Source organism: Pogona vitticeps, chromosome 5, assembly GCF_051106095.1.
Source record: "Pogona vitticeps strain Pit_001003342236 chromosome 5, PviZW2.1, whole genome shotgun sequence".
In the NCBI taxonomy this organism is placed as follows: domain Eukaryota; kingdom Metazoa; phylum Chordata; class Lepidosauria; order Squamata; family Agamidae; genus Pogona; species Pogona vitticeps.
Window position 1 is genome coordinate 105268945 of NC_135787.1, and position 20364 is coordinate 105289308.

At 38.3% G+C, this 20364-nt stretch overlaps 1 protein-coding gene and 1 pseudogene across 2 annotated transcripts in view; one reads left to right on the forward strand and one right to left on the reverse strand.

Annotated features, from left to right (window-relative positions):
* The window catches only part of TTLL1 (TTL family tubulin polyglutamylase complex subunit L1), a 28525-nt gene extending 10033 nt beyond the window's left edge, over positions 1-18492 (forward strand). For both annotated transcript variants that reach the window (XM_020808652.3, XM_020808651.3), the window contains exons 6-10: positions 1331-1439; positions 6349-6492; positions 11474-11560; positions 13550-13713; positions 16659-18492. In XM_020808652.3, coding sequence (XP_020664311.1) covers positions 1331-1439; positions 6349-6492; positions 11474-11560; positions 13550-13713; positions 16659-16788 — 634 coding nt within the window. In that variant the 3' untranslated portion in view covers positions 16789-18492. The remainder of the gene's footprint in view (positions 1-1330; positions 1440-6348; positions 6493-11473; positions 11561-13549; positions 13714-16658) is intronic.
* Positions 2062-2216, reverse strand: LOC140707825 (U1 spliceosomal RNA; annotated as a pseudogene).
* Positions 18493-20364: the final 1872 nt, after the last annotated feature.

Genomic DNA, 20364 nt, shown 5'->3' on the forward strand with positions numbered 1-20364 from the left:
TTCTCTCTTGCATATTGTTTCATTTTGTATATTGACAATGTACAGTAGAAGGATGCATAATTCAATCAAATTTAAAGCCTTTCTACTTAACATTCTTTAAAAAATTGTATCAAGAAATGTATGTATGTAGGATGGGGCACATTTTTAAAGAACTTTTTTTTTGTCAGAAGTTTGTTCTTTTCCACTGTGGAAAATATATCTTATATTGTGTTTGTCCTTCCTCCTATTTAGTTTGTTACATTTTTATCCTGCCCAACTAGTGGCAGAGCCACTACTCTGTGTGGCTAAGAGAATAAGAACAAAACAACAGAACATAATATAATAATAATAGATAAAGCTGGTCTCATTTGCTACTCTGTTACAAAATCTGTCAACTTGTTCATTGTTTTAGTTGGTTGGGATCCAAATGTTAGTGTCTGGATTCTTAAGACTGTTTAGACTGAGCATTGCAGAGCTTTAGATTTGAAAGAAACTGGCAAATGCAAAAAAGCATCCCAGCTAGAGATTGTAGTTACAGGATCTGAAGTTAAAACTAAAGTTACAAATGTGAAGAATCAATTTGAAGTGTTCAGGTATCAGATTTTACCTCAGGGGATATAAAATCAATTGTCAGTGTACTCCCTCTGCCATTTGTAGAAGCAGACAGTTCCTGTCTTTGGCTGGGAGGAGAACTGTTGAGAAACATGGCTATCCTCATATCAGAAAAGCTGAAGGTTGATTGTAAATGGTACAGTATGCTAGGGAAAAACAGACAGGTATAACCTGGTAGGTGGAAGCCAACAGCCAAGTATTACCTGGTAGGTGCATGCAGATTGGGTCCTCAGTGTGGTATAGCCCTTGTAGGCAATAAGTAAGTGCTGATATATTTCCCATTGTGAGACCAAGATAAATTCATAGTCAAGGTTATTGTTCAGGATGCTGTGATGGCTGCAGTGGATTTGGCTTTCCTTCCCATGTTGGCTGCATAAGTAACTGTTCTAGGAAAATGTTCATTGATTGGATCCCAAAATATTTCATTTGTTATCTATTTAAAGAATTTATATGCTACATAATGTTTTCAGATACATTTACAAGTTGAAACAATAAAGAATTTAGTAAACCCACAATTAAATCAAAGCAAAAAGAGTAGAAAAAGTAGTAGGAAAAGGATACAATAGAGATGAAGGAAAATTAAAAAAAAAACTCTAGTAGGTACCAAAGAGATAGCAAAGTAGATGCCAAGAGCTGATCCATGAAGATCAAGAAAGTTGTCAACAGAGAGAGAGAGAGAGAGAGAGAGAGAGAGAGAGAAATATTTAAATGCTAATGTGTCTTTTTTTTTGTATCTAAGGTATAAACTTGGATTTTGTCGCTTTTGCACAGTAAAATATACACCAAGTACAAGTGAATTAGATAACATGTTTGTGCATCTTACAAATGTTGCTATTCAGAAGCATGGGGTAAGTTTTTAAAAAATTATATAACATGAAGTAAAATTATTATCAGTATTTCCAGGAATTTATATTTAAATGAAAATGTATATTACTGAATTGTATTTTCCTTTGAATTGTGACCAATTTTCTATTGTTCTAAAAGAATAATTTCTAATAAAAATTGTTCTGTTGTTGGATTATTAGATGTAGGCTGCAGTCTTATGCCATCTTCCTTTAGAGAAAGACCTATCGAACTGCATAGTACAGTAGGACTCACATATCTGTAGGTGACAGTACCCACTGATTCACTTTTATACTAAATAAAAACCTCCAAAAATATGTACTGTATTTTTTGCTCCATAAGACGCACCCTCCCAATAGTGGGGGAGAAAGTATGTGCATCTTATGGAATGAATACAGTAAAAAGGGGGTTCAACCACCACCACCCAGAAGCCCCCTACTGCCATGATGGGAGGCCTCTGAACTAGCACCAGATACTTGCTGTTTGGACCTCACCATTCTGCACTACTGGCTTTCTAGGATCTGCTTTCTTGAGCCCACCTGGAAAACCAGCAAGGCCAACAGGCCTATGGCAGCAGGCACTGAAAACAGCCAAGGACAAAAGGGGAAAGAGTAATTCTAGAAAAACCAGGGGAAATACAAACACAGTCCCCCACTTAGGCAGTTGATTTTTCCCATATTTGGGAAAATCACAGGAGTCAGCACATCCAAAGTGCAATAGATAAGCCTCACCCTGGGAAAACCACTTTGATGATCATGGTATCTCCCCTGCCAGGTATGAGTTGGAATGGCCTCTGAACCTCCTGCCCCTTTCTGTGCCCTGTCCCCCAAAGGCATGGTGACCCCCTGGCTGCACCTCCTGATCAGAACAGGGCTGCACAGCCCCAGTGCCAAAAGAGGCCAAGAGAGCTACTCAGTGTTTTGGGGCATCCTACAGGACCCCCATCAGGGGCTGGATGTTCCTCCCACAATCCTCCAGTGCACAGATATTAGCATACCTAATATGAGGGGAAGGCAGGGAAAGCGGGGAAATTCAAACTTTCAGTTAGTGAAGAGGCTGCTTGTCTGCTTCCTTGCTAGTCCAAGCAGTTAGAGAGCTGGGAGAGAGACCTGGGACTGCCTGGTATTATCATTTTAAAATGTAAATTTTAATTTAAAAGCTGTTTGTTTGGGATTAGTGCTTGAGTTGAAACCTGCTTGTGTAGAAATGTGCATACTTGCTTTAAAAGCTTCCTAGGAAGTGTTCAGACCAGTGCCAATCAGCTGTTAGGTGGGGAGAGGGGAGGGGGAAAGGAGCAGGAGAAGGAGCGGAGAAGAGCACAAAATGGCTGCCAGCTGCCTGCTGGCTTTTAGCTGTTTGGGAGTCTTTTTTGGCTGTTCTGGGGTCTACCAAGGCACTGTGAAGAGCAAGGCTCAGTCCACAGTACCTGGTAAGTGACTTTCTTTTAAGTTTTTTTAAAGTTTCTGACCTCCCCCCCCATAAAAATGCATTAATTAATTTTCAGTGCTTTTCTATGGGAAATTTGGATTCAACTTGCAAACTTTTCAATGTTCTGGGCATCCAATAGAGAATGTATTTTTAAAGGGTGTTGCAGCAAGGAAACTAACTGTGCCTCGTGACTTCTAACTGGATTACAGTATCTGCCTCCTGATTTCAGCTACTATAGTTTGTATTCAGTTTTTTTGGCTCATCAAGAACATTGTTCATGGCTTTGTGTGGCCTAACCTGTTGTGCGTTGCATGCTATAAACATTCAATTATGTCAGAAAATGGAGATTTGGTCTTATGCCGAGCATGTGCTACTGCTGGTGAATGGGATCAGGTTAAGCTTTGTGTTGCTGTTCTTTTGCATAACCTAAAGTAAATAAGGAAAACCAGCTGTTAAATAGTTTAATTCCACTATTTATCCTCCACACAACTGAAAGGGACCTCTCAATGCAGTGCTAAATCAGACAAACCATTTCTAACTTAATATAGGCTTGAGCTGTAGATGGGCAGAGTTGCACAACAATCTCATCTGTCATTGAGACATTTCTATAAGCATGGGGAGGAGGTGGATGAAAGGAAATGTAAAATATAGGTAGAGTGGTACAGGTCTTATCACTGGCTGATAATGGTCTATATTAATGCCACTGTTGACTGCAGTTCACTTTACATGGTTCAAATTCTGTTATAGTTTATTAAATATTTTATTACATTATTTGGTTCAGAATATATTTTCCCTGTGTTCCTCCTTCCCAAAAAATTAGGTGCGTCTTAAGGTCAGGTGCGTCTTATGGAGCAAAAAATACGGGTATTTGTGCATATATCTAGGGTGTACTTACTGAAGCTGACCACTAGAGGGAGCTGTAGCCCATGCAATGTATAGCATTCAGTACATTCACATTATTCAGCTGGGGGGGCTTGGAACCAATTCCTCACGAATATCTTGGTTCTACTGTATTTACATTTGAGTAGACTTTTGTAAGACTGCATTGCTAAATGTCCTTAAATATGTGAAGTACATACGGAGCAAGAGCAGAGAATATATGCACCTCTCCCCCGCAATGTTGTAGGACTATAACTGCCTTCAGTTCTAGACAAGTATAGCCAGTAGTAAAAAGCCTTGGGAATTGCAATACTGATATAACTGAAGGGCTATACATTTCATCCCTGACATACAGAGAGTTTTCTAGAGATAACCAAATGGAGTGAATATCTTTTGTGCCCTAATGGGCTCAACATTTATAATCCTAGCAGCAGAATTTGCCTCATCCGCCAATCATCCTGTAAATTTTCAGAACCACAAATCTCATGACATTGTACCCAAGTGCTTAGGAAAATAGTATATTTTATTGCTATAGTTATGTGAGAGACAATGGTGAATTAAAATTATACATACTGAAGACTGGACTGCATTGCCATTTTGGCTCAATATCTGCTTGTGGGAGTTACAGTGGCTAATAGACAAGATAATGGAGGAATTCACACAGGATCTGAAGAGTTGAAGTTTAGATGATAAGTTGAGAGATCTATGCCAGTGCTTTCAAACTTTTCTAGTAAAATTGAGACCAGCATGGAAAGCCTATTATAGCCATTTCACAAGCTGGTCAAAGGTATAGTTAAACTTAAGAGAAACTAGCACAGATTGTTGCTGAAGCTTCCCTCACTCCACTCCAGTGGGATATATATTTGAGAGTATATTTACCAGTTTCTGGATAAACCTTAGCAGTTTAAGGGGAAAATAATAGAAGTCTTAATCCTGCAGAAAATCTATGGATGAGCGCATACAGTTTTTTTTCCAGCAAGATGAGTAAGCAAAGGCTTCTATTCTTGCAACATATAGTTTGAGACAGGAAGTGAGTACCAAAAGCCCAACCATCAAAATCCATAATGCACTTTTTGGAACAAAAACTATACAGCTCAAAATGATATTGGTACTTGAACTCCATTAGAGTGAATGTGGATGAGATATGGGGGCCTTTAAATATACTAATTTTTTAAAGGATATAAACACATTAAGAGATTTTAGTATAATCTATCCTGATTTTTTCTATCTGCTGGTTCTTTTGATTCTAAAAGAATGTTTTCTTTGTTGTATTTAGATGTACAGCATACGTCCTCCCAAAGATTATACATGTTTCTTAATTCTCTGTCTCAGTTCTCTTTCTTTTTTTAGGTGGCTGGCTAATTGTTGTATCTACAAATTGCCGGGTTTTTTTTTTAAACTGTTGTTAGTGTTTGTGTGAGGTAACATCTCAGCAGTTTTCTCAGTGTTTCAGTCATCCATTGCTGTTGAAAGGTTTGCAGGCTGCTGCTTCCCTTCTTTTCTTCTCTTCTCTGCACCCTCCATCCACCTTCCTTCCTTTGAGGTCTTTCAAAGATTGTAACAAAAACACAAAGGGTGCCTGATAATGTAATTTACTTACATTACTAACCTCATTATCTCTATGAGCCATTTTATTATGATTGTTCTATCAAACAACTCCATGAGTAATCAAGCATTAAATTTCTACCTGAACAGTTGTGGAACATGTCAGTTGGGTGGTGAAATCACTGGGGCATTGTATGTTGCCTGTTCCTACTTGTATCCCAGAATACAGTTAAGATTTCCAAGGGAAGCCTGCTTCAATAATCCCATTTCCTTATGGTTAGTTCCGAGGAATAAAGGCTTCCTCCAGAGTGGATTCACTAGTCTTGCTCTGTCATAATGTTAAGGGCTTGTTGTCAAGATTGATGGGTTGATACTCTTGATGTTGGTTACTCCTACGTTGATTCATAGATTGATTTTGGTTTAGGCATGCTCTGGTTTTTTTATATATAGGAAAGCTACTTAAAAACTCAGTTTAGTACTATAAGATAGGGTATGGTTTTTAATATTGATTTGTATGCAGGGGCTGTATAAAAGAACAAATGTACTTGTCAGATAATCACTTCAAGAGACAGCTTGGCTATGTCCTTTGCTGTAGAAGGACACAAATGAGAGAATACTGTAAGAATTGATACATCTGGTTCAGCTGACATGGCAAAATTGTAAGGAATGGTGAGAAGGTACATCAGTTGAAAAAGAAAAGAAAAAAGATGTTATAAGCCATTGGGAGTTTGCTGTGAGATAATACACACATTTCTCTTTTTGTGAATGTTGCACCAATTCCTTTCTCTGGAAATAAATTATGATCAGTGATAATCATATTTTGTCTGATGTAGACTTCATGGTAGGGTGGATAGAAATCAATGATTTTTAAAAATCAAATTTAATTTAAAACAATCACTATTTAAATTAAAAAAATATTTAAAAAATCAAAACTTTGATTTAAAAAAAATATTAAATTGTGATTTAAATCATGGCAGTTCTGATTTATTTCAACCAAGTACCCAAACCCTTAGTGGCCAGATTCTGATTTAACCATGCCATTTTGAACTTCGTCTTCTATAGGATGATTACAATCACATTCATGGTGGTAAATGGACAGTGAGCAATCTTCGCTTGTATCTTGAAAGCACTCGAGGAAAAGAGGTCACCAACAAGCTGTTTGATGAAATACACTGGATAATCGTGCAGTCACTAAAGGCTGTTGCTGTGAGTAGAGAAACTCATTTACATTAAAAATTTCAGAATGCTTCCTTGGTTACTAGAAAAACAGAAGACCCATCCAATTGCCTTCAGTACCTTGTTGATTGTAATATACATATTTGCTACTGTATTCTTTTAAACATGTATCCAAGCAAATATTTTTGGAGGTTTTTTAATTATTTCCAAATATTCTTACTATTCTGATTTATTTCCTTAATGCATGTTTGTTCATTTATATATTCTGCTGATCTGAATTTCATGCAAATTAAGCAGGATAGTGTAATTTAACTGGAGGGAGGAACAGCGTTTGTATCAAGCTCTGCTCTCTTTTTAATCTTTATTTTTAATACTTACGAACTATTCAACTGCTCAAGTTGATTCATTAAAAGAACTTTGCTTCCCGGCGGTGGCTGGAACCAAAGAGAGCAAGAAGCACTGACTCTCCCAAGGCAGTTTATCAGCAACACAATGTTTGGAAAGGACTGAGATTGTTTCGAGGAAAATTCAAGGCCGTACAAGAACTACACTGCAATACTGTGAGTTATTTAGAACCTAGGTTCCCAACCTTTGTTACTCCGATGTTTTTGAACTGCAACTCCCAGAAACCCCAGCCAGCACAGTTGGTGGTGAAGGCTTCTGGGAGTTGCAGTCCACAATTCCTGAGTAACCCAAGGTTAAGAACCAGTGATTTAGAACAGTGGTTCTTAACGTGGGCGATAATGCCCCCCAGGGGGCGATTTCATTTTTCAAGGGGGCGGTAGAACGAAAAGGGGCGGTGTGGGGGCGGTGGAACAGAAGGGGGGCAGTAGGGGGGTGCTGGAGCAAGCCAAACCTGTGAAGATGGCTGCAGCCTTTTTTACAGTGTGCATTAATACATATTTTCCTCCAATTTTAATTTAGTTTCAGACTTTTTGTCTTGAAATTTTTAGTTCCTGCATTTGTTTTTATGCCCTTTTTATATTTCTTTTTGCGTCTTAAATTCACTTGCAACTAAATCATTAAATGCTACTTTTTGGGGGGCATTTCATTTTCTTGGAATTTTATTTTATTTTCAGGGGTCATTGGATTTAAGTGTCTTAAATAAATAAATAAATAAATAAACAAACAAACAAACAAACAAACAAACAAACAAATAAATAAATAAATAAATAAATAAATAAATAAATAAATAAATAAATAAATAAATAAATAAATAAATAAATAAATAAATAAATAAATAAATAAATAAATAAGATATCACCGCGGGGAGGGGGGCGATGATAACTTCCTCAATGGCTCAAGAGGGCGTTTCTTTCAAAAAGGTTAAGAACCACTGATTTAGAAGATACTTAGAAATCAAATGTCGGGAGTTGCCTGATCTATCTGATAAGGAGACCTCACAGAAGGCAAGGTAATAAAGAAATAAAGAAACCACACTAGGATCTGCACTAGGTTTTGCAGAGGGCTCTAACTCTCCTGGTTGCAGCTATGATTCAACAGCACGTATAAACACTATCAGTGGTCATTACTAGAGCCCAGAAAACTTGTGCTGGAAGTAACAATGCTCCCAGAAGTAAAAGTCAAAGGGCTATAGTAGACTTCTGTGTGCCATTAACCTCCATTAGTCAACAGGACTTTTCCAGTTCCGCTGGGCAAAGGTTACCAAGGGAATTTGTCTCAAGTACTCCATCTATCTTAGACAATCAGGATTTGAATGTGACCATCAGAGTTTCCCGAAGAAATGGTGGCAGAAGACCTTTCTAGCTACTTGACTGGCAATTGGTCAGTGGACCCAGAATTGCAGGAAAGGTCATCAATTTTATCAATGGACCTGCCTGAGAAAAATCCAAATTTATCAAACACCGATCCAAAGAATATATCCACAGAAGAACAAACAGACAAATCTTATGGGCTTGATAATTAAGACATCAAAATTATCTACAATCAGTTGCGTGACCAGTGCTTCCTATCTGCAAAATCAACTCAAAGCATCTTCGATAAACTACATGTACTACATCAAAAAAAATTTGACCTGAAAGCAACTCTCCAACTCATAGCCACCATGATAAAAACAGGGATTCTGACAGCAGCAGCACCACCACCACCCCAGACATTTCCAAACCCAGACTCAAACTTCCACCAATCAGGAAGTGAGATTCATACACTAGAAACAAACAAGAACAACCCCTGCCTAACTCAAAAAGAACAGCACCTTGTACAGTGGTTGGTGGACATAGAGTTGGCCGCAAACTCTGAAAAGGTTCCAGAATAGGCTTCTAGATTGGGACAACAAACATTCTGTCATCTTCAAAGAACAGGCAGGCTTCAGAAAAGGCAGAAGTACAATAGATCAAGCCTTTGTTTTACATCATGTAATTAGTAAATACACCAAACCTCCAAACAAATATCTTTATGCTGCCTTTGTGGATTTTTCATCAGCCTTTGACCTGATAGATAGAGAACGCCTATGGTATAAATTGGGAAAAACAAACATTGATAAGAGACTCCTGTGGCTCATAAAGCAACTACATAAAGAAAATACGATGCAAGTGCGTATAGGCTTACAGGGAGCTCTATCACAACAGGTTCGCATTAGCCAAGGGGTGAAACAAAGTTGTATTTTAGCACCTTTTCTCTTCAACTTTTATATAAACAGCCTTATCCCTCAAATGGCTTCCCCCATATTCTTCCCTCCAACCATTGGCTGTAGGAAGATCTGGTTTTGTTATCTTTGGATAAAATTGGTCTTAAAAGAATGCTGGCCAGATTTGGGCATCTCTGTAAAGAGGAACGGCTAACAATGAACTATACCAAAACAAAAATTATGGTCTTGGCAAGGCAGCCCCTAAGCATAACTGGTCACTGGATGCTCATGATATTGAGCAGGTACACTCATTTAAATATTTGGGCCTTCAATTTTGTGAGAAACTCTCCTGGAGACAGCATTTAAATGTTACCATCTTATTGAGCACCAGATCAATAGGGCAATTAAAAAGATTTTTCTACAGCAGAGGAGGCCAGCTGGTAAATCCTGTTCTCAAGGTGTTCGTTGTCAAAATTCTAGCACGAATGCTCTGCGGCAGTGGTCCCCAACCTTGGGCCTCCAAATGTTCTTGGAATACAACTCCCAAGCCCTCGCCACCACCTCTGCTGGCCAGGATTTCTGGGAGTTGAAGTCCAAGAACATCTGGAGACCCAAGGTTGGGGACCGCTGCTCTGCGGGACAGAACTATGTGGAGAGGCATCCAAGCCCAAATTAGAGATCCTGCAGAACAAATTCATGAGGCTAATACTGGGGCTCCCCCCAGGAACTCCCTTGGTTCACTTCAGAGCTGAGTTAGGCCTACCCTCAATTGCCGCTAGAATCAATCTGGCTTATCTTAGATATTACCATAGACTGAAGAGTTTGGAGAACTCCTCCCTGACAAAGTGCTGCTGGTTGGAACAACTGAAGTCTGGTGGATGGGCACAACAATGTCACAAAAAATTAAAGGTTCACAACCTTCTAATGGAAATGTTCCTTAGTTTAAGTTCTCGCAACCTTAGGAAATGGATCTTCGATCTTGATACTAGCCAGGATAGGGCGGCTATTGTTGGGTCCTGTTTTTCCACCTGGTATCCCCAACTTCAGGTGAATCATGCAAAACCAAAATATTTTGAGTCATTGACTTTTCCCCAGATTCGCAGAGCTTTTACAGAACTTAGATTTGGACAGATGGCCTCAGCATACCTTGAAGGGAGATATAAAGGAAGTCCAGTTGAGGAACGAAAATTTCTCTTTGGCTGCAACCAGATTGAGGATCTAACTCATTATCTACTGCTCTGTCCTCTCTATAAAAATCGTAGAGAAAGATTTCTGTCACCCATCATTCAGATATATTTTAACTGTACCACCACTGAAACAATAGTAGGATTGCTTGTTGATACACAAATGCACATTACATATGCTGTAGCACAATTTGCGCTAGCAGCTAAGAAGCTGAGGCTTCGATTTGTCAGGGATCATAATGCCACATAAATGCTGAATACATTGGATTGACGTTTTACGTCATGACAATATTCTTAGACTGGGTTTTATTGGTTTTAATGGTTTTAAGGTAATTACCTGTTTTAATTGGATTTTATATGCTACAGTAGTCAGTACATTGTAAAGGTCTATGGCCAGAAACAATAAACTATATATGTATGTGTAATTTAATTGAAAGTATAATGTATGTTTTCAGATACTGAAAGTACAAAAATTAAAATGCTACCTTCTACTTTGCCACAACTCCTTGAATTCTGATACTGTTATTATGAGGGCCGGTCTTTTCACCACCCTTTAAAAAAAAAGCATGCAGAGGTCATTAATCAGATGGCATGAAGACTGTGTACATCTAACAAAACACATAGTTTGTGACTGACACATGTTTTCTTAAGATAAATATTTGTTTCTCCTCATTGTCATATACAATCATGTAGCTTGAATGTGGCAACCACCTGCATCAACACAGAATAAGAATTTGGTCTTATATTTGACCTTGTTCTAGGCCAGGGATAGGAAACATATGGTTCTCAATATGTTGTACTCCTGTCTTCCTTCACTATTAGCTATGCTAGCAATAGCAAAGGGAACTACAGTTGAAATAACAACATTTGGAAGGCCACATATCTTCTACTCCTGGACTAGGCTTTAGAGCTGCTTGGAAGATGTGTGAGCAAAAGGTTCAAAGATCAGAACAGTTCCAGAGACAATAACTTTTAAGTGTTCTCTGAGTGGGAAGGAAGGGCATAGAAGCAACTACAAACAATAGCTTGTTATTAAAGTCACAGACTTTATGGATCCTTGTTTATAGTCCACAGCATTATTATTGGTACTGTGTATTGCAGAGTTTTTTCTCTAGCCCAGTAACATCTAGCTAATCAAATGTGTACTTTAAAATACTCATGTACTTCATACTCCATAGCTAGTGAAGATTTGCCCACTGCATTCTTGCTATTCTAATACATATTCACTTTCAACTTTCAGCCTGTCATGAACAATGATAAACACTGCTTTGAATGCTATGGATATGACATCATAATTGATGACAAACTTAAACCCTGGCTTATTGAGGTAAACAAGGATATATTGTCTTTATCGGTTTCATGTTAAAATTGTGGTCTTTGACAACTTAAGGATTCCCTTTTACAAAACAGACTAAAGAAAAGAAGGATTGCAGAGCAACTTCAGAAGGGAAATTTTGATAGCTTTGGTCTAAATTCAGTTGTCATTCTGGCTAGGCTGAAACCATTGAATTGACAGATAAGTGCTGACATACTAAGTTTCTGTTGGCCAAAATCCTTTTAGCATAGTAAATTGCTCTAGAGTAGGCCCATTGAATCAATGTGGATTTAGTGAGACAATTTCTAAAGTCCATTGTTTCAAATGGGGCTATTCTAACTGACTTGCTATGCTAAAGTAAATCTTAGTTAGTCTTATTTCAATCAGTGGAACTTATAGAGGCATATCCCATTGTGATTTACTACTCTAAGCAACAAGATATGGACCAATAGGCCTCCTCTAGTTGGAAATAACATTTGGATTTAATTCTTTTTATCTGAGCATTATTTCTTCTAAGGCAGTTGTGATGTTCCACCCAGTGTTCCCTATTTGTTTTTCCCAAACCAAGGTTGACTCTGGCAACATTTTCTCTTTCGTACGCTGCCACCAGTGGATATCCCTTATCCACGCTCTCACAGTACTTGAATTAGACACTTGCTGCCAACATAGCTTGTTTATTTAGATTGAATTTGAATCAGAGATGTTCTTTTTAATCATTGTATAGATTCACTCATTAAAACTTCTTATACAGTATTTGGTTACACGTTCAATGCGTTGTTTGTTTTATTGATTTATTCACTTTAACCTTTTTAATAATATCAGATCTCTCTATTTCTCTGACTATCTATCTATCTTGACTATTCAATTTCTCTTCTCCACACTCTTATTCTCTCTTTCACCTTCTCTCTCTCTAACTCTCCCTCTAACTTCCTCTAACTTCCTCTCTGATCCCGCCCCTCCAGTTCTCTCATAGGCTCATGCAAATGAGGTTCTGCTATGAGTGACAGGAGTGACGTAAGGTATTCGTCACAGCAGTACTGTTTATTCTGATTGTTGCTGTACAGTGCTTTGAACAAAGTTCCTTCTTTTGATATTTCCTGTCCCTGTAGTGAATAGAGTTTCAACAGGAGGTACTAGAGATTTAACCTGGAACTCACAGGATGCAAAGGATGTGCTATGCCATTTTTCATATCACGCTAAACCAAAATTGCTGAGAATTATCATGAACCAGCAAGCATGTTTGATCATTCCTGCTGGCACCTTCTACTTCTGGGGTCAGCTAAACAAACCACTAAGAGTTTTTCAGTGGCTTGTTTAGCATTTTGTCCAAACTGGGATTCTTGACTTATTGTTTTTCTAACAATCCAAAATCATACCAAAAATTACTTTCTTTATAATTTTGGCTTATTAGGAGAGTTACAACCAGGGAATCCTGATCTGGACAGGTATTTAGGTTGTCACTCTTTAGCACAGGTGAGCAACCTCCAGAAGTCTAGAGAACACACTTATTCATCACTGGACCTTGGAGGATTTCACCCATTCCTTTGACTTCCACCCTCTAAATTTTCTCTTATAAAATATTTGTGTGGGTTGTGCTTTTTTTTTTCAACTGAAGAAATCCCCTTGTACCCTCTAATGGATTTTTTAAAGTGTGTTTGTTTGTGCGTGTGTGCGTGGGGGGAGGGAGAGAGAGAGACCCAATGTTTTGAATCCTTCTCAGTATATGGCACAGTTGCCCCTGCTGCCCTAAGGGACACATGGGGAATTTCTGGGCCCCCAATGGTTTTGAATGATTTTTCTTAAGTATCCTGGTGCTGGAGGCCCTGCAGTAGTGGAAACTGCATTTTTGTCCCAGGGAGGGGGCCAGTCACACAAGCCTTGAGCCAAATGTTGTCCATGCTTGTTGTATGGCTTTGTCTAATTAACTTACTGCATAAATGTTAAAAGAGTAAATGGTGAATATAAGCAACTTACTTTTCTCCCTTTTTTCTCCCACTATAGGTCAATGCTTCTCCATCTCTTACTTCTAGTACTGCCAATGACCGTATACTTAAATACAATCTCATTAATGACACACTTAACATTGCTGTGCCAAATGGAGAAATTCCAGACTGTAAATGGAATAAATCACCTCCAAAGGAAGCTCTTGGAAATTATGAGATATTGTAAGTATTAACAAATAGATTAGCAGCTGCTTGCTCCACTGCAAGTGGACTTGCTAATGCTACCATGTGACAGAGATTTAAGTATATCCTTGTCTTGTGATAATTCAGTATTCACATTGTAAAGCAAGACGAAGATAGTTTCCCAGGACCTTATGTTTGTTGAATTGTTTATCAAAATAAGAAGGTGCACTGATCTCTAAAGAGAAAGCATACTGTGGTTAAAAATTAAGTGTCAAATACTCTCGAGACATTTCACTTTCAGAAATATATATTGTATCACAAATACTTTGTTTTAGATGACAATATCTCTGAGCCATTTTCTTGTTTTGGTTTGAGACATTTTCTTGTTTTGTTTTGTAAACAGTGTGTTGTCCTAACTGAATTGTGGGGGTGTCTGAGACAGACAGACTATAGATAGACAAAATTTCCCCCTTGTGCAGCAATTCTCTTCATTTTTAAAACATTAAAAGAACAATATCTTCCTCAGAAAGAGGAAGTATTTATCCCCAATCATATTTTCATTTGTTTTCTCATTTGTTGAATACAATATGAAATGAGCAAGTCTTTCAGGTACTTTTTTGTGCCCATGATATCATAGTATATAAGCAAGAGATTCTTCATATGACCTTCAGAGAGGACTCCCTATTTTATTCTAATTGATTATGGATTTGGTGCAGTTTCATCCTGTCCAGACTGGCTGTTTTGGGTGGATTGGGCAACAAAGGATATTGTTGAGGTGTGTGTGTGGGAGGAGTGATGTCTTTTGACACACTCCTCTTGTCTGAACAGCAAATGCCCCACATCAGGAAAGCAGGCACAAGTACTCTCTCTGCTTTCCAGCCAGTGGAGGAGGGCTGGAAGCTGGAGAGGACCACTGCCTCTTTAAGTCTTGTTTTTTTGTTTATGTTTTGTTTTTTGGTGGCTTGGATGAGTTACACAAGCAAGTGGGGTGATTGAGGAAAGGGCCATTTCTCTATGCTTCCCAAGCTGACCAGGCAGCCACTCTTCACTCCAGAGCTGATCACAAAAGGCAGCGAGACAGAAAAGGGAGAAAAAGAGAGAGAATGGGGTGTTCAGTCTCTTCCCTTCCCCCTCCCTGCTTTCCTTCCTTAGTTCACTTTAAACTCTACTTCAGAATCTGTACCTGCAGCATTGCAGTTATCTAAACTCTGCATGACAAAAAGAAAGGTCTTGATCCCTCTGCCAGCCACCCTCCTCGCTGTTTTACTGGGTTCTCTCTCTCTTTTTTTTAATTTTTAGCATACACATGAGGTATGTGCACACAGGGACCACCACTCTTCCAGGGAAGTGAGTTTTTCCACTCCCCTGCCAGAGATCCGTTTATTTTGGGGTGGATGTGGAATTGATTCCACATATGTTAATGCCCCATACAGTTTTTAAAAAATTTCTGCTACTTTATAGGAGGGATTTTAAAAACCACAAAAGTACTGAGCTTGCTGAAAAAGCCAGTGCCCACCCAGTCGCCTCCCTCCCTCATATGCCGTCTCACTCCACCCCCACCCCCTCACTCATCTACCTGCCCACCCCTCAGGCACTTATCCCCACACCTTCCCACCCTTTCCCTCTCATCCCCCTCCACCTCCCTGGTTCTTCTCTCCCTCCCCTGCCCCCATCAGACCCACCTGAGAGGAGGACATGGAGAAGGTGGTGATGATGGCAGTAGCAGCAGAGAGTCTGTGGCGGTGGTGGGATGCCTGAGGAGGAGGAGGAGGTGGTGCCAGGATGAGGAGTACAAACCACCACAAAAGGTTTTGATTCAGGCTAAATTCCTTGTGACTTTAGCCTGGAAAAAAAAAAAAACCACGCATGATCTCTCAGACGGTTTATTCTGGCAGTGGGAATGGGCTCTAAGAGTACCCTACCACCAGGCCAGATAGGTGTGCAACAACTCTTAAAGAGACAGAATGGCTCAATCTAAACATGAACACAAGCAGATGCAGGAGCTTATTTTGAGCTAACCATGCTCTCAACTACAAATCTATATACTGTATCTCTATGACAGTGTGGACGGGAAGCAATAACCTTTGTCTTGCCTACTTAGACATTACAACAAAATGTAGTTTATGCTCAGGAAAGTGATAGAGCAACTAGACACAGAAGGGGAAGGGGAGTGCATGGTTAAAATACTCTGAAGTGAGCCCAAGTGTACCTATGTGAATCATTCCTTTTTCCTGCCTTCTGCCATGGACTCTCTTCAGTATTATATATGTTTTCTGTACTTTTCAGCACATCTGGTGACATTTCTCCATCTCTGTCTGACTCTTTTTTCCTCTCATTCTCTTTTTCATACCTAAAGCAAAATGTTGACATTGGATGCCTCTTCAACTCTGATAATCTGAATCATTGTAGCTGACGAATATTTCAGAAAGTTTCAAATCATTGTGGCAATTGTTACACACAGTATATACTGTATTGGATCTGATGGTCTGAAAGCTAGAGTTGTAATATGCTTTATTCAAATAAGTCATTTGTTTTATTTTGTTTTACTGGATTAACTCTATGATTCTTCTGTGTTTTAATTTGTCCAAAGATTTTTGATAACAATAAGCAGGTTAATATTTTTATTCATCTGCATTTTTACTTTAGACAGGGATGAGAAGGGTATGCTCCAGATGTGGTTGTACTACAGCTCCCATTGTACTTCATAATTGATAAAGCTTTTCATGTACTGTACCTATGACGGAAGATGGGTTGCATGTATTTGAAAGCCCTCTGTATTCACATGCAGAAAATTAGAAAGCTAAGCTGAAGCTCCTCTCTCTGACATGTTTTCTAGATAGAGAGCCCATTACTTTTAAAAAATAGAGTGTTCAGACGCTTCATTTTTCTGTCCTTAGTCCTAGCAAGAGAAACATTGATTCTAGTAGCTCCTATCCCTTATTTTAATCCAAGTGAAATACTACTTCCTGTGTTTCTTTCTATAGATATGATGAAGAGGTGGCACAGAGTGAATTGCCAGACCGGGATTTACGAAGCCGCTCTGGACAGCCCATTGGGTTTAAGGGAAATCGAGCGAGAGACACTGGGAAATCAGGGCCCCTTACATGGAAATAGCTACAGAAAGGAGTTTGGTACTCCCTGAAATTCAGGGGCTGTTGTGGGAAGTTGTTTCGAAATGAATGCTCATTTTTGGATAACTTGCTTTCTTTCTGAAAAATGCCCTTAGGGTGGAGGTAATATTGCTCAAAGAGAAAAGGCTTTTTTTTTGTCTGTCCTCTGGTGACAAGTAGAATGGAAGCATGTACTAAACTAATATAATGGCATGTATAAGCATCTGTTTTATTATTAAATTATTTTCAGTTTTGCTGCAGAATTGTTACACTGAATGCTGCATCATATAATTGTAATATATAATATAAATTATTACAGGTGAGATTAAATTTTTTTAAAAAAATAACTTGCTTCCCAGAAACACTGATTTCTTTAAATGGTTGACTGCTTTCTTTTACATTGCTGTTGCTGCCAACAAAAATAAGTGTTCAGACATTATTATTTTATAGGAAAGAAAGGTACTCCTTTACTTCCTGAATTTTGCTAAAAAAATTAAGGGTGTATTCCTAAAAGCATGCATACTTTCCAGTTGCAGAAAATACAAAAGCAATCAATAAAGTATCATAATAGGAAATCCAGATTTTTTTTCCCAACTATATACTGTCATCCTCTGGACGTTTTTGCCTCAGAATTCATTTTATTCAAAAGAACGATTATGGCCTTCTGTTGGGTAGGAGAATCCAAAAAGTCCTGAAGTTTTTATATTTACTGGGAATTTTATTTTTATATATTTATTTAGATTTATACCCCGCCTATGTAGACTGAAGGTAGTGACTCATTTGAATAAAAGAAGGTAGTGACAAGTTGTCATGTCTATAGATAGCAAAGACAGATCTATAAATTATGTGCTGATACAGCAACCTCTTTCCTCACAATTTGATGCACAGCTATTATTGCGGAAAAAATGGCAGCATTTCAAGTATCTTTCTCCAGTAGCTTATCTGGCAGGAGCCCTAAAGCACTGATGCATTGCAGTATTTTTGATAGGCAACACCTTCTTAAAACTTGGGATGTGGCCACACCACTTATTTATAAGTGCATTCTTCCTTCTAATGGTTTTTCAGTTCTTGCCAGCTAAATGAATGTCTCTCGTGCTTACTGATGTGTATAAATCTATCTTTCAATCTCCTGAACCATCACTGAATGCAAATATACAAGCAATATTGTTTCTTTCCTCTGGAAGAATATTTTAAATTACAAAACTGTTCATCTCAGTTTATGAGACAGTATCTTTGTGTAGGAGCTTGGTCTGCTAATACTACCTCTCTGTGGTTTTTCTGTTTTCTTGCTCAAATTGAAGTGTTGACTATGTGAGATTTCTCTTACAGAAAGGCCTGGAGAAATAGGGAAAAAGCATAATGTCTAAAAGTCCCACACTGGGGTTGAAGTAGTTTAGTGAACTTTGGAATCCAATTGTACAAAATAATAAATGTTAATACGACAGCCCTGTCAGAGCACTAACCAGATCTGAGACTGTGACATCATATCAAATAATGATTTGTGCCAGCCATTCTTTAGAACACAAACACAGCTTGAGTTTCCAATTGTTTGGTCAAGTGATGGAATTCATAATGATGTTCTGCTTATATTTCCCAGTGTGGGATCCTCACATCTTACTGAGCAGTGGTCTCTTGTGTTGGACTGAATCATTAGATTATATTCAGACAGAGTACTCCCAAGTCCTTACTTGCTTATCTCACTAACCCCCTCTAAAATCTTGAAAGCTTGGGGACCCTTGAACATTGGCATAGGGGCTGCAAATAAAAGATAGGAATGTTGAAAATTCCTGTCTCCTTTTTACTTGCAGAAGTCCTTGCTATCTTTTGTGTGCATTTGGATAATTTGTAGATTTAGTACAGCTCTTGTACGATTGTGTTTGCTAAATGCAGAAATGTTTAGAGAAATCAAAATATTATCATAAAGATTAAATGGAAGAAGGCAATCTGTTTATGTGTACAGTATACAGTATATCTGTATGTCTGTGTTTGTGCTGTCAAGTTGGAACTGATTTATAGTGACCCTAATAGAGTTTTCAAGCTAAGTATTTAAGGAGTAGTTTTACCAGTTCTACTTCCCCAGTGAGATTCCATGGCTCTCTTGAGTCCTAGTCTGTCACTCTTATCTCCTACATCACACTTGATGTCCCTGTATATATCTGTAGATATGTTTCATTTTTCTGAGCCTTGAACAGAACATTGTTGCATTCTCAGAGCTTTCCTTGCAACAAAAAAAGTTAGAAATATTATTCTAATGATAACATCTCTTCAACTGTAGCATAAATTTTTGAAGCTTCAGTGCTGTGTATGTATCTGGAGGAAATGTCAGGAGTCAATGCGCAGGTGTAGGAGACTCCCAGATATATTGTATCTTCGAACTATGGATGTAATAATGGATTGGATCTAGGCTGAGTTAACAATACTCCCAACTGAAGTCACTGAGATTTTGTTAATCTTCCTGAACAATCTCATATTCAGTTAACTATATTTGGATTCAGTGCACTCTAGCCATCATCTTCTGATTTTGTCCAAACTGGAAAATGATAGTTACCAGCTTTGGAATAAGTCAGGATATTAATACATGGTTTGGTGTTGGTTGTTTTTTCTACTCTATTCCAGTGCTAGCAAACACAGTTTGGAGAAAATTGTGTACTATGTTTAATTAGACACTTCTTGTTTTGGTTGCTTTCACAGTGAAGGAAGGAGCAAAAAGGCAACATATGCAGCTGAAAGGTTTGTTCATATTTTGGCCTATTAGATCAAAATATGCCTCTCTGAGCCTGTCATTGACTTTGTGCATTTTCTACAAACTGTGTTTATACAGCCATTTACAGTTGTGTGGAAAAGAAAGTACAATCTCTTTGACTTCTATGGTTTTAAATACCAGGACATAATAAAATTCATTTGGTTCTTAGCAGGTCTGAAAATTAGGTAAATACAAACTCAGGTGAGCAACAACACATGACATATTACACTGTGTCATGATTTATTTAACAAAAATAAAGACAGAGTTGAGAAGCCATGTGTGAAAAACAAAATACACCCTTACTGTTTCTATAGGAATTAAGAAGCTAATTAGCAGCCAAGTGCTGCTAACCAAATGCCCTTGAGTAAATGGATCATCAGCAAGTGTGACCACCTCTATAAAAGCCGAAGTTTTAACAGTTTGCTGGTCTGGAACATTCAGGTGTGTGTTAACACAATGCAAAGAAGGAAACACATCAACATTTTTTATGGGAGAAGCAATTGTTGCTACCTATAAGTCTGGGAAGGGTTAGAATGCCATTTCTAAACAATTTAAAGTCTATCATTCTATAATGAGGAAGATTATTCACAAGTGAAAAACATTAAAGACAGTTGCCAGTCTTCCCAGGAATGGACATCCAAGCAAATTCACTCCAAGGTGAGACCATGCAATGCTCAGAGAAATTGCAAAAAACCCAAGAGTTATATCTCAGACTCTACAGGCCTCAGTTAGCATGTTAAATATTAAAGTTCATGACAATACAGTTAGAAGAAAATTGAACAATTACGATGTGCTTGGAAGCGATGTCAGGAGAAAGCCTCTTCTTTCTAAAAAAAA